Source organism: Mobula hypostoma, chromosome 9, assembly GCF_963921235.1.
Source record: "Mobula hypostoma chromosome 9, sMobHyp1.1, whole genome shotgun sequence".
Lineage (NCBI taxonomy): Eukaryota > Metazoa > Chordata > Chondrichthyes > Myliobatiformes > Myliobatidae > Mobula > Mobula hypostoma.
The window spans coordinates 55,919,655-55,934,702 of NC_086105.1; the positions used below are offsets into that span (position 1 = coordinate 55,919,655).

The 15,048-nt window shown below is 36.9% G+C and overlaps 1 protein-coding gene across 1 annotated transcript in view; it reads right to left on the minus strand.

The window, feature by feature from the left end:
- Positions 1-4,305: 4,305 nt before the first annotated feature.
- zcrb1 (zinc finger CCHC-type and RNA binding motif 1) overlaps positions 4,306-15,048 on the minus strand; it is a 48,931-nt gene continuing 38,188 nt past the window's right edge. Inside the window, exons 4-8 of the mRNA XM_063059704.1 lie at positions 11,740-11,851; positions 11,531-11,638; positions 7,936-8,045; positions 7,770-7,851; positions 4,306-6,294 (exon numbers count right to left, since the gene is read on the minus strand). Of these exons, the coding sequence (XP_062915774.1) occupies positions 6,154-6,294; positions 7,770-7,851; positions 7,936-8,045; positions 11,531-11,638; positions 11,740-11,851 (553 nt within the window). The 3' untranslated portion in view covers positions 4,306-6,153. The remainder of the gene's footprint in view (positions 6,295-7,769; positions 7,852-7,935; positions 8,046-11,530; positions 11,639-11,739; positions 11,852-15,048) is intronic.

Sequence of the window (15,048 nt, forward strand, 5' to 3'; positions counted from 1 at the left end):
GACCTCCAGCACCCAGAACAAGCCCTCTTCTCATTGTTACCACCAGGAAGGAAGTACAAGAGCAAGCAACAGTTCTTCTCCTCTGCTATCTGATTTCTAAATGGACATTGAACCCATAATCACTACCTCACTTTTTTTTTTAAACCTATTTTAATTTAATTTAATATACATATATAATTACAGTCATTCAGTTTTTTTCTATATTTATTTTGTACTGCATTGTACTGCTGCTGCAAAGTGAACAAATTTCACGACATATGGTGGGGATGAAATTACAGGGAATGGAGTATTGCAACGTGTGCAGGACCAGGGGTTACAATCCAAGTACAAAGGTAAGCCAAAAACACAAGAGAGTGCAGATGATGGAATCTCTGGAGAAACATCTTCTCCCAGTGAACCAGTGGAAACCTTTGCAATGAAAAGTAGTGAAAGAAAATTAAAAGAGTCACACACAACAGAAAAAAAAATTATAATGACAAAGAATACGGAAAGAAGATGCCAAACAAAAATGACAAAGCGTAGCCACAAAATTAAATGATCACAGAATATAAAACAGAAACTAATAACATATGGTAGAGACATACAAATCAAAAGAATGATAGTTTGATGATAGTAAAAAATGGAATATACTTTATTAAACTGCATATTGGGAGAAATATGAAGAAATGTTCAAAACCTTATTGATTGGCCCACTGCCTTCCTCAGGCTGTACATATCTGGTGTGGGCATGGTCTTGCTGGCTTGAATTGTCCAGGATTACGCAAGTGTGCCCTGTGTGACGGCAGACTACTGGTTAGAATTGTTGTGTAATTTCAGCAAACCAGAGTTCCACTGTTATGAACGAGCTGTAGTAAGTTTGGTACTTCAATGTTTGACAATATATTCAGAGGTTCACTGCTCATTTCAATTTAGAAGCAACTTAGTTTTCTTGGTATGTGACAAGAAGACCATAACGGTGGATCTAAGATTAATTGAAATCAAAAAGATATGGATGCTATCCATGCATTTTAGAATTAGGCAAGACACTGCACAGAAGGTATTACATAACCTTAGAGGAATGGCAAGCAACTTGAATGCCATTTTTAAAAGGGTCTTGAATAAGAAAATTTTCCTAACATCTAGGGCAGAAAAAAAATGCAGTCTTCACTTAAATGCAAAAACTTTCAAGAAAATAGCACAATTTCAGATTTCAGAGGGGCAGATCACACTCAATAAATGTACAGATAACATTCTGTACAATATTTTATTTTAAAAAGCCATTGATAGAGAGAACACATTTGACACATGATGAAGGTCAGAATACATGGAAAGGATAGGAAAAAGACTTGATAAAACAGAAAAGGGGATTAGGGATTAGAGGTTGTTAAACTAGCTGAAGATGCAAAGTGATCTTCCACATGCATTAGTGTTGTCCCACCACTGTTCATTAACAACAAAGTTTAAACTTGTGAAACAGAAAACACCATGTCAAAATTTGTGGACTATTTCAAACAGAGGTGTTGGGTGGTTTAGAGTACAAGAGTTCTGCACCAAAACAGAAAGATATTGATAAACCTGATTAAACCTTGACTTTTTATTCCTTTCCATAGATGCTTCTGAATTCCTCCAGCATTTTGTGTGGTTACTCTGGATATCCAACATCTGCAAGATCTGTTGTGTTTATGATAAACTTGCAGAATGCCTTTGTGAACTTCACAAAGCTAAGTGAGAGGTGGTACATTTAGGCAGGAAGAAACAGAAAATTACTTTTAAATGTTTAAACGATCGATAAGCATAGGGTGGGGTGTGGGCTGGTTACTGGTTCAGAAATCATTTGAAACAGTAAAGCACAAAGACTATGAAATGAAGGCACTGATGCTTGTTACTAGTGGGATACAACTGAAATTATATCGGAACAGATCTGAGTTTCATTTTTATGGAAAAATGACTGGAGAAGATGCAATTCACATCTTTTAAGAGACTTTTGGATAGGTACATGGAGCTTAGAAAAATAGAGGGCTATTGGTAAGCCTACTAATTTCTAAGGTAGGGACATGTTTGGCACAACTTTGTGGGCTGAAGGGCCTGTATTGTGCTGTAGGGTTTCTATGATGCCACCGCATCAAAACTAAACCTAAAAAAAATGGAACATATTGAAGGTGTCACCTCTACAAAAAAAGGAAAAGAGGCAATCTGATGTTACAATTGAGTTTGATAGAGGTAAATTTAGGGATCTATTTTAATTTTCAGGAGAGATCAGAACTAAAGAACAAGAATATAATTGATCTAAACAATGCTTAGAATGTAGAAATTGCTGCCTTAAAATGTATATGAATGGAGAAGGAAAAAAAACAAAAAAGTAAACTATTGTAAGAACTCAGCAGGACGAGCAGCATCTCAGGAGGCAAAGTGATGATTAATATTTTGGATCAGGCCCTACGTCAGAAGGGACAAAGCAGCCAGTATATAGAAGTGAGAAAGAGGGGTGAGACATGAAATAAGAATAAGTAGGCAAATGGAGCTAAGTGAGGGAAGGATTGGGGTTAGGTAATAGGTAGGTAAAAGAAGGCAAATGGAACCAGGTGGTGGAGAGTGATGACTCCAGGCCAGGAGTTTCCAAGCTTTTTTATGCCATGGACCAATACCATTAAGCATGGGTCCGTGGGCCCCAGGCTGGAGACCCCTGCTCTAGGATGTGCTAAATTACATGTGGAGTGGGGAATGTAGGGAGTGAACAAAGGGAGAAAGCTATATGGATTGGTGTGAGTAAGCAAGGAACATAGGTGAATGGATTACTTGAAATCTGAAAATTTAATTTTCAAAACATTGGGTTGTAGGCTAGCCAAATGGTATAATATGTGTTGTTCATCTGGTTTGTGTTTGGCCTCACAGTGGTAGTGGAAAAAGCCAAGGACAGACAGATTGGTACGGGAATGGGAAAGAAAGCTGAAATGACATGCAACCAGAGGCCATGTGTGGGAAAGACATGGCTGGTAGTGGGGTCCCAATGGAGCTGGCAGAGGTGGTGAAATATGATATGCTGGATGTGGAGGCAGATGGGATGAAAGGGTGAGAACCAAGGAAACTCTCTGCATCTCTGTTCAGAGTCAGCATAGGAGAGTACAAGAACATTTGTGTGGTACTGGAAGAAACGTATGTGAAAGTCTTGTCAACTACGGCAGAGGGAAAGCTATATTTTCCTGTGAAGGAGCATTGATCTCATGGGTCAGATGGCAGCTGCTGTCAATATTATGTATATCCAAGATACTTGGGTATAGCCAGATCATGAAGATTGATGTCAGGCTTCTTCAATCTTTTCTACTCTAAATGAGGGACAAAAGAGGCACTTAATACTGTATGTGGGTAAAAGATGATGAGAGAATTACTGTCCAATTCCTTATCCAAATTCTGACCAGCCACAGCAATCTGGACATTGTCCACGACTCATCCATAAACAGCAGGCAGTTCAGTAAAACAGGAAACAAAAGGCTCAAAACACACCAGTTTAGGATTTTACCCACAAGTGCACAATGTTTTTCAAGTACTCAAGCGTCTTGCATATAAATATGATAAATGCATTCACACACTCAACAAAGACATCTTCTATTCATTTTTAATTCATGAATTAGATAAAGCATCTGGGAACTTGCTACATCAGCTGATTTATTGGGCACACATACTTGGGCTCATCTGGAGTAAAATTAAAATCATCCGGTTCAGAACACCAGGTGAAGATGAGAACAGAAGCTTTAAAAAGTCAGTGGAATTTAGGGTAGGTGTTGAAAGCAGTTGAGGAGATCAAGTTCAGAGCCCATCTGCTGTGAGGATAAAGGTGTGAGCTGGACCTTGAAGACAAATACATAGTTAAGTTCAAGAATATCAAATAGTAAATTTTGTATCTTATTGGTCCTTGCTAAATACATAATAAATAAAAATTATGAAAAGATAGATGTCATTAGTCACAGTTGCATAAGAAAATGTATTACTTAAAATGACCAATAGATAAAATGATGGAAGGTCATTTACCAGTTCCCTATTTATTTATTATCAAAAATACTCATTGATCTTCCAATTCAATGTTCTTGGGAACCTGCATGGTGCACTGTTTAACAATGACAGAATCATTATGTTAAGTAGCTTGTGATTTTGTGCTTCTGAGATGTTAAAATGCACAACAAATCATAGTAGGAATCTCGTGAAGTTGAAATTACTAATATAATTAATTAGTATACATATTTATCTTCAGATAAAATGGCTGTTGTAGGTAAAGTAACAACAAACATTTTGTTTTGAAAAATTAAGCCCTTGAAATTAATATAGGAAAAAACAGTAAATAAAAAATATGCAGCTAAGAGCTGGAATTTTAGAGGCAACCTATTATGAGGGCGTGCAAGGTCAATACACAGTTAATCAACACCACAGTTGAGACTATAAGACTCAATTGCTCTCAGACAGAGATTAGAATTTAATGACCGATGGAGATCAAATACATATACATTCCAGAACAAGACAGAATAAACTTTCTTTTGCAATTCTAGTTAAAATTAAAGGTCCAAAGCTTTACAGATAGATAGAGAGGGAGAGAGATTATATATATGTGTGTGTGTGTGTGTGTGTGTGTGTGTGTGGTATATATGTATGCATATTGTGACGGGGTCCTGAATTACCCCTATGAACTGTGCTTTTGAAAAAAGTGAGAGCGAGATTTAACACTGACATCTTGTTTTTAAGAGAGGGAGAGAGGCGAAGTCTGCTCACAGCATGTTTACATTTCTACAAGGACGCTGCCTGCTTGGAAATTCTTTCAGACAAGAGAAGGGAGGACCTGTTTGAGTGAAAGTTGGTATTCAGCACGGTGAGATAAATAGAAGGTCAGATGATAACCGGATAGACACATGGTTTTGGACACTGAATGAGCTTCGTTGTGCCCACAGGATCGATCAGTGGCTCACGCAGTGTGAAAAGGGAGTGACCGGTGGGGAGTTGTTTGTGTGTCCAATCCTTGCCTGGGTTGATAATTCCACTACAGAATGGTCCCCTTTGTTGTAGTCACAGTCGGTGACTTCGAAAGGAATTCGGAGGACAACGGGAAGATCGATGGCGTCAGCTCACCTGAAGACTCAAATCTCTCCCTTTCTCCCTCTCCGTCACTACTCAACTCAATACCATGAACTGAACTGAACTTTACTCATCATCGTAAGACTATTTACCCCTAGACTTGAAGAAGCTTGATTTTCATATATTTCCACACTTATATATACATATTCATTGCTAACCTGTTTTATATATCTGCATTTATATTACTGTATTGCGTAGTTACTAATAAATACCATTAGTTACTAGCAATACTGGACTCCAAAGTGGTTTCCATTTCTGCTGGTTCTTTAACCTGTCAAGGGGTATGTGACAATATATATACACACACATATATCTATCTGCAAAGAAAGGAAAAACATTCTATAACCTTGAGATTTGGAATTCACCATGTGGATTTTTAATAAAAATTTATAATAAGCTCAGACATTAGAGTTAATAATAACAACTACACACCAGAGTTGAACTATTCACATAATTTATATCAGAAGTATATTTGAAGATGCTTTTAACCATCCCATTTGTATATCGACAATGAAACAAACAAAATCTTTGGCTAATATACCATCTTCGAGCAAAAATATTTTTCTGCAGTTTTTAAAAAAAAGTCTAAGCAACTGCCATTTTGAACGTTGAATTCATTCCAGCTTTTAGTCTGAAGTCAGAATAGTGCATCTGAACCAACTGTATTTCATTCACACAGGAAGAATTTGGTCAAGTGTTTTCTTTGAGGGAATACACGACGATTTTGAATTAGACAGCAACAAAGGTTTCCATGATTGTGATCTTCACAATAAGATTGAACTCATGAAAGTGGAATATTAAAGTTTGGGTACCATATGCAAAAATGTGCTGGGAAGTGCTGCAATAAGGAAGCTGTTGGTAAACTTCATAATAATCCTTCCACTATAAATGTCCGAAGCATTAAAACGAAAAATAAAATCACATATTCCAAAAGGTATTAAAATAGTCAGTCCATCTGTAATGGTTGCGAGCATCTATGAAACCTTGAATTCCAGTTTAATTAACCTGGACCATTTAAATGTCCTTTCTCTATTTAAATACATGTTGAAAAACAATCTAGTCACTCAGCTCCTCTTCATCGCTGAAGTATGCACTTTTTTTAATCCGTGGGCGCTTCGACAGTTCAGATGTTGAACATTCATTTGCATCATCAGCTGTCTGTTTACGTCTAAGTTCTTCTTCCTCAATCTTTGCTTGCTGTTGAGAACAAGTATAAATTATTAAGATAATGACATTATTCACTAATTTTGCATGACACAGTTATGTTCTAATTCAAGAAAACTATATTTCAAGCTGAGAACAAATTATTACATCCTTATCTTACAGTAAACCAACATCAATTAAAAAATGGCCAAAATTTCTACCCAAGAACCATAGCAACTTTGTAAAAGTGAATGATTGAACTGAATTGTCCAGGGACCAGCTCTGTGAATGGATTTTCCAATGCTTGAAACCTGCCTGAACTTAATTTTGCAACAGCTAATGAGCTGATCCACTGTATCTAACAATAAGGTTCTGACAGCAGATCTCAAGTCCCACCTCTCATTAGAAGCTGTTATGAAGAGATTAAAATCAATAAAAGGGGATTTAAATAATTTAAAAGTATATTAATTTAAAATTCTAAGCAAACAATTGAAAACAAATTAAGAAGTCATACACAATTTTTCCAGAGGCCAGATTAAGAATGTGGGGGAGGCATACAAGCTAGGTGGAAAAAGTAAATGGCTGTTATGTTCATCTTGTAAAAGCCCTTCATAATCTTATTTGGATTGCAACCCTTTCTCTCTTTTAAACTCCAAGAGAGTATATAAAAAACTTTTCCTCAAAAGACAGCAGCCCAAATTGTTGGTTCAATAAACCTCCCCTGAAATGCTTCCATTGCATGAACATCCATTCTCAAATAAGGAAACTAATAAACTGCACAAGATCTCAGCTGAGATCTCACCAATGCCTAACAGGAATAAATCAGCATTAAACAACAACTTTCTCAATGCAGGAAAAGGACTTGGTTTATTTAAAGTGGAAGTGGGAAAAGAGCTTTGGGACCTGTAAGGTATCAGCAGTGGTGGGGGGGGGAGGGGGGTGAGAGAAGTATGGTGAGGTTCACACGATAATAAGGAAGAAGAGAAGGAAAGGCACAAGAAACAAAGACACGAGAGGCAGGAGCAGCGCGAAATGAATGAATGAAAAGATCTCTCTATTTGTTCCTGTCCTAAATCTTAGCCAACTGTGACTTAGTGATAGAGAAGGAGCCAGACGACGACCTTAACTCAACAGACTGTGGCTAAGTTCAATTCATATTTTAACAGAACTACAGTTAACATTTAATTTCCTTATCAATCTTTTATAAAGAACAAACCACTACATAAGTAGCATTGTATTAGCTTTGTGGCATACAACATTGTATTTTCGCTACCACTATCTTTTGGAAATACACCCAATTAATCTTGCATCATAGCACTATGGGAATCAATACTGCATCTTGAACAAAAAGAGATCAATAACAATATAATTCAATTACAAACAGTGGCAGAACAACTGTGCTCCAAGAGCTTTTATAGCAAGCTGAAGAATGTAAACGTACTCACTAAAAATGGAAAAAAAATGTTTACAAACAAATTTTAGGAGCCAATGCACATTTTCTAATTTGAGTGAATTCTCGAATGTAATACCTGGACAGCAATAGCTTGGCTTAAGCTATCAAGAGCAGGATCTTCCCCCTCATCTTCACTTTCCTCCTCTTCTTCCTCTTCACTGAAATGTAGAAATATCCTTTGAGGCTGTCATCTTTAAACCAGTTTTTTTTTCAGAAGCAGGTTAATAATGTGAAATACGTACATTTCTTCCGGTTCATTGATTTTTTTCTTTTTCTTCTTCTCTTTCTTTTTGGGGGGCTCTCGGTCTCCAAGCATATTTTTTGGACAAGCGTAGCTCAAATGACCATATTCCTGTAATTAGAAAAGTTTAAATTTCAAGAGTCATGGCAACCACTTGACTCTATGGACCCTACAGTTCAATACTTAGTGAAGAAAACTTGGCTTCTGTCTTTCTTTGTTCAATCTTTTTATTGATTTAAGAAAAAGTGTATACAAACAGGAGGAGAATAACTCTGGTATGTATTTCAATTACAGTATGTACAGAAGGTAAAATAAACAATATCAGAATCACACAGTGTTGATCTACAAAGTATAAATTTGATATAGAATGTATAATACAGAAAAAAAGAATGTAATTCATTTTCCTCATCAATTTATGAAGAAAGGAAAGACCATTAGAAATTTTAATATAAAAAAAAGAAAAAAAACACTATTCTAAACAGAAAAATAAGGACTGGGCAGTCCATCCTGAGAGAAAAACCAAGAGAAGAGAGACTCTCTGATCAAATCCAAGGTTCTGAAAAAATAGCTGGAAGAGAATCAGTACAAAAATCAGATCATATGAAAATAATGAATAAAAGGTCATCAGATTTCTTCAAATTTAAAGGATGTATCCAATATCCGACTTATTTTCTCTACACTTAAACAGGACATGATAGAGGAAAGCCAATAAAAGGCAGTAGAAGGGTTAGGGTCCTTCCATTTAAGTAAAATGGCTTTCCTAGCCAATAAGGTTGAAAAGGCTATTATTCGCTGAGCGGAAGCAGGAGTATATCCTGCTTCCGATAGAATAATCCCAAAAATAGCTGCAGATAAGTTTGGTTGTAAAGCCAGATCCAGCACTTTTGATAAGGTTTTAAAAACATCTTTCCAAAGATTCTCCAACTTTATGCAACACCAAAACATGTGAGTTAAAGTGGCCACATCTATCACAAACAGGATTAATATTGGGAAAAATACGGGCTAATTTATCTTTTGACATATGTGCCTGATGCACTACCCTGAACTGTATCAAGGAATGACAGGCACAAATCGTTGAAGTATTTACCAGATGAAAAATTTTACTCTATTGATGATCTGAAAGTAACTCTTGAAATTCCAATTCCCAGGCAGCTTTAATTTTATCATTAGATATCATTCGTAAATTCAATAACCATTTATAAATTGTAGCTATTAATCCTTTTTGGAGTGGTTTAACCTGGAAGAGGGTATCTATTATATTAGATGGATAAGTGGAGGGATAATTTGGAAGCAAAGTACGTAAAAAATTCCTAATTTTTGAATATCTAAAAAAAATGTACTTTGGAGGCTTATTACTTCTTATTGCCACAAGATCAAAGCTACATTGCATAATTCTCTGCACAATGGCAACTCATTTCGGTTATAAACAGATTTTACTGCTAATATTTTAGATATTTGAGATAGCTAAATTAAAAAAGTACAGTACATTTTAATACATAGTGTCTTATGGTCTAATTAAATTTGCTACTTTTGTTGAGACTCTAGTTGATCTGGTAAATAAGAATGCCTATCTCTCTACAAAAGGAAGATACTATAAGAGTGTAGCTGTTGGAGGGAAGATTAGGATCAAGCACAATATATGTAAATCATAATGAATATGCGGGGGGGGGTCAATCCTTGTTATGAATACTAAAACAAGATCTTACGTATAGTCCACAGAACATTCATGTATGACTATTTATAATACATCAACTTTGCAAACTATTCCAATTGTTTTTAATTGGTATTTTTCTTGTAGTGGAGATCAGCTAAAACTTTACATTAATTTACCCTCCAACCCAAAGCCCAAACCTTTCCATGATTTGTTTTCAACGTTCAAATGATCGAACTAATCACAAGAGAAGCTAACCAGAAATGTTCAAATGATCCAAGCTGAAACATTAAAAAGTGAAAAACTTGCTATATGTCTCATTCAATAGTTACAAGGCAAAACCAAAAGTACTTTATTCTGATGAAAACACTCAAAGGGCGACAAATTTAGAGGGGAAAAATTTGATGGAAGATGCAAGTAGTCCAGGCTGGAACAGGTTAGGTGTTCACATTGTGCATGAAAATAAGGCAGCAGTTTCCAGGTGCAGTTCTAATTTGCTCAGTCTCTCCTGACCTTTGCTTTACTAGTACCTGGGTGTTAACTGGCATTAAGACACATTAAAAGGTACATATTTGCAATTTTATCTACTATTTATGTACCGAACAGAAGTTAGGATCTACACATTTAAGTGCAAATGAATATTCAAGTTCTGTGATGATTCTTAATTACTCCTGAACAACACCAATGGATGTGTATTTTTTAAGTGGATTCTCAATTGTAAAGAATTCAATTATCTTCAAACTCTATTTTTTAGCTTTCATTATATTACATCAAATAGTTAACATATCCTCATTTAAACAATAAAAAACATTCATTGTGACTTCACCTGCTTGAAGTGATGCAGATCTCCTACATAGATATACTGTAAAATGTGAATCTAAAGCCCATAATAAGTCTGTTGGACTCTGCTGCATAAAAGTTGGGGCCCATACATTTGTTAGAACAGGACACTATAGCTACTTCATGTCACATTTGGTTTCTGTGCCTTTCTCTCTGCCCCTCTGTGGAACCACACAATCCTCCACTCACAATTATAAACATTGAAACAAAAACTTTATTGTGCCTTTCTTCAATTTTATCATTGACAAAATTGATCCCCCCACACACATACACACCCCCAGAGCAATTGCCCACGAGATTGGAACACCAGGATTTATGTTTGAAACAAATTCTTAAACTGACAAAGAGAAATAACATTATGACTATTGCCATCATGAGCAGAATTAGTAAACTTAATTTAAAAAAAAATTAATTATTGAGATATAATGTGGAATGGGCGCACCTGGCCCTTTGCTCTGCTCAGCATTCCCCCAATTTAATCCTAGCCTAATCATGGGACAATTTAAAATGACCAATTAAACTACCAACTACGGAGCATCCGGAGGAAGCCCACGTGGTCATGGGGAGAATGTCAAAACTCCTTACAGACAGCAGCGGGACTCGAGGGTGGACTTTTTCTCCCCCCCAATTCAAGAAAATTTTAAAATGTTCTCCAAAAGTAAAACTATTTACCATCAAGAAATGCTATGTTATCGCTTCATTCTCTTATTACTTGTTTATCACAATCCAAATATGCTTGCCCTTTGAATTTTTGATGGCAAGTACCCTTGGACTACTTGGCATGGACAGAGATCATGCACAGTTGCTGCACTACAAGATGTACATTATTTATTTTATCTCTAAATTTCAGAGTGAAGCTGGAACTGTTTTTGCTTTAGGAACAGATTATTATGCTAGCAATCGGTTTGGGTTTTGGGTTTCTCAGTAGGATTGTGCCTGTAAGATGGATTTATCAATCATTTAATAAAAGCTTTTAATTGAAGTAATTTTTTTATAATGACAAATTTAGGTAATTTAATTGCTTTTATCAAAGGCTTTTTCTGGTGATATGTCAGAAATAATAACACTTATTGCACATTTTTCATTTAATAAACTTTGTACTTACTCCACATTCATAACATCTGGATTTGTCAGTATAATTGCGCCTTCTGATGAATTCAGATGCTCTGCCATTGTCAACTGCAATACTCGCCTTCACTGTTCTACCAAACAACTGCAGTCCAACAATAGAAAAAGCAACATTTGGAGAGTTGAAGACAAGAAAATTATTGTTCATTGAAAATGAAATGAAAAAAGAATTGATTGATAACTCACTTGCTTGTTGTTCAGTGCCCTGGTACAGTTATGTGCCGATTCTCTATCGAGGAACAGGACAAATGCCACACCTTTACTTTTCCTGGAATCCTTGTCCCTCAATACTGTAACCCTGCACAATAAACAGTAGTTGTCAACCTGCATAAAATTTAAAACGCCTGCCTCTAAATTTGACGATTCTTCGCGGGGGCAATATAAATAGTGAAAATGTTTCACAGTGGGCACAAGCAAAACTAACATTTAACTACATTCCTGGAAGGCCTAAGTGGTAATGTTAAGTCATTTTATTTTGAAGTATTTCAGAGAAAAGAATTCAACCTTTGTTAGGTAAGAAGTTACCATAAGAGAGGTTTAGAGGGTTATAGGCCAAACACGGACAGATGGGACAGGTTCGCTGGGCAACACAGTCGGCATGGACAAGTTGAGCTGAAGAACCTATTTCCATGCTATATGACTCTATGTTCCAAGATTTGTATGTACCGACAAGGAAAATGTCAACTGCCTTCACAGTGGGTGCAGGTTTGTGAAATACAGTTAAGGTAGCTCTGCTGAGCAAGTGCTCTGTATTTTGTTAAACACAAAATCTGCAGCCACAGAACACTGGTGGCAAAGGAATGAGGTTTAGGATGGTGGATGAGTTATACAGAGTAATTTGTCCAACATTCTGTCAGGCTTCAAATTATTAACGCACATTTATCTTGACAAGTGGAGGGTTTCCATCATGTTCCTGTCATGTCTTGTAGAAAGCTGAAAAAAGGTGGAGTGCCAGGAGATGAGTCACTCACTGCACTACACCCAGCTTCTGACCTGCTTTTAATGCTGTACTATTTGTGTGGCTTGTCAAGTTGACCAGGTCTCTTTTCTGGTCAATAACAAATCCCAGGATGCAGCCAGCAGGGGACTTGTCAAGGGAGGTGACAAAACCTCTGTTTAAATGGTGATGGATAATTAAACAGCCAACAGGAGGTGGTGGATCTAACAGCTTCCACCTACTGACGGGACAGTACAAGGACCAAAGACACAGCTGAAGCATTCACAACTGCTATCAGCCAAAAGTAGATTTGACTTCCTAATGTCCCCACCATTAGTTCAGCCAATTTGATTCAGTACTTGTGACTGAGAAATGTCTGTGAGCACAGAACACAGCAAAAGCTATAAGACCATGCATTAATTTGAACAAGCTTTCCTAAACAGCTGGCATTAAACCACCAATGGGGAAAATTGTCCAAATATTCCCTGTAAACAAAAAGACATAAGTTCAATCAAACTTCTGAATCATCGGGATGATCCAATGTGTCAACAACTGAGCTCCTGAGCAGCGCTTACCAATACTTCGCAAGTTTTTTTGCTAGTACTATACAGTTAGCAACATCAAATGTTAGACAGCTCTTAATCTATTGTGGCAGGTATAGCACAAGCACACCCTTTACCTCAGGGGAGCTGTATTAATATGACATAGAGTATATTTAATTCATAAATCTACAACTACTAACTACTGTGCAGATTTAAAATCTCATCTGATATGTATATTTAACTTCTCACAAGGTGGACCCAGTAATTTCACATACTGTGCAGGAGAATTATTCAGCTGAGAGGAGATCAAAAGTGCTTCATGGTCTCTCCTCTCTCTTACCACAGTATCAGGTCAAGAGTTTGGCAGAATATCCTTGTTAGTTCTTCATCTGCTATTTTAGGTATGAAGTTGATTTAATACCGTCATAAATACAATGGACAGTATTACTTCTCCATAGCCCCAGGAAGCTGCTCAATCATCCTAATGTTCCTGTGGACTCCAGCTCCAAAAGTTTCACCTACCATGCTTCCTGTTGGATAACCAGAGTTGCGATTTTCTGCAGATGCTGTCACGAGGACATAACAGCTTGAAGTAGTTTGCATTCGAATTGGCAAGGTCATCAATATGTAATGTTAACCCATCTTTCCCCCCACAGATGTTTCCTGTGCTGCTGAATATTTTCAATATTCTCTTTTACTTTGGATTCCCAATAACCTTGTTGTTATATTTCCAGCATTGTTTCTTTTCTGTGCTCAGTTCTCATTCATCTTCTACTTACACATCCAGACAGATGGGTTGCAAATTAACAAGCCTCTCTCAGCCACACCATTCAATCTCACTGTCTCCCTCCATGCAAACATCTTTTGTTCAGTGCACCCTCCTCCTTTTCTTACAGCTTCTCCATTTCTGTTAAAGCTACTCTTATGAGATTTTCCACTCTGGTGCCTCTGAGATGCCTTCTTCCTTAACCTCAGCCATAATTGGCAGGGCTCTCAACCTCAACAACTCTAACGTCCTGAATTTCTGTTCTCAAGTCCTCCCCTTCCACTCAGAACAATGATGGGGTTTGCCCTAGACCATCACTTCCACTTCACTAGCCTTCGCAGTCACTGAATTATCCTGCATATTTTCAAGACGCCACCAAAAGAATTCCATCACCAGATATGCGATGCAGAGTTTTGACCTGAAATAGTGACAATTCCTTTTGATGGAGACGAGGAAGATTTGTTTCCCCTTCAGAGAGTCTAGGATCTTTAGAAAACTCAGAGATCAGTGGAAGCTACAATCACAGATTTATTTTCAAGGCCAAGAGCTACAGATTGTTCACCTACTAAGGAGCCAAGGAATATGGGATCAGGTTGGAAAGTGGCAATAAGGAAAAATTTAGATCAGCCATGATTTTATAGAAAGGTGGAGCAGGCTCAAGAGTCCGTATGCCAACTTCTGCTTCTATTTCTTATTTCACGTTCTCACCCAAAAGCACATTTGCCCGAGAATATAGGTTGAAGCTTCACTTTTGACACTGCATTGCTACGTAATAGATTGCTTTACAGTTTATTCAAAATTAGAAAAGAATTGCAGACTAAATCCTCAATATCCTGGATAACACATTCACTCAAATACAAACAGAAGCTTATGTAGGGTGTAGATTATTTGGCTAATCAAATCATGACATGCAAGAAAAAGTTTTTTTTAATTAATATAACACTTTAAACAACCCCACAGTATTTGACAGATAGAGTACTCTAGATGACAGAACTTGCGATGCATTTTAGGTTAACAGTGGTAATTAAAAAAAAGTGTAAGGAAGTCCAATGCCCTTTTGCCAAGTCATACCATTTAACAACTGAAAGGAAACCACAATCCAAACTCAAGTCAACTGATACATGATAGTGGTGTCAGAGAACAGCCCAGTGCATAAGTGTTGCCGCATTGGTTCCAAGTCCATGGACCAAAAGTTCAATGGAACATAATCTGTTTCCTACGTTGCCTAAAAGCCTCAGCCTGTTCACTCT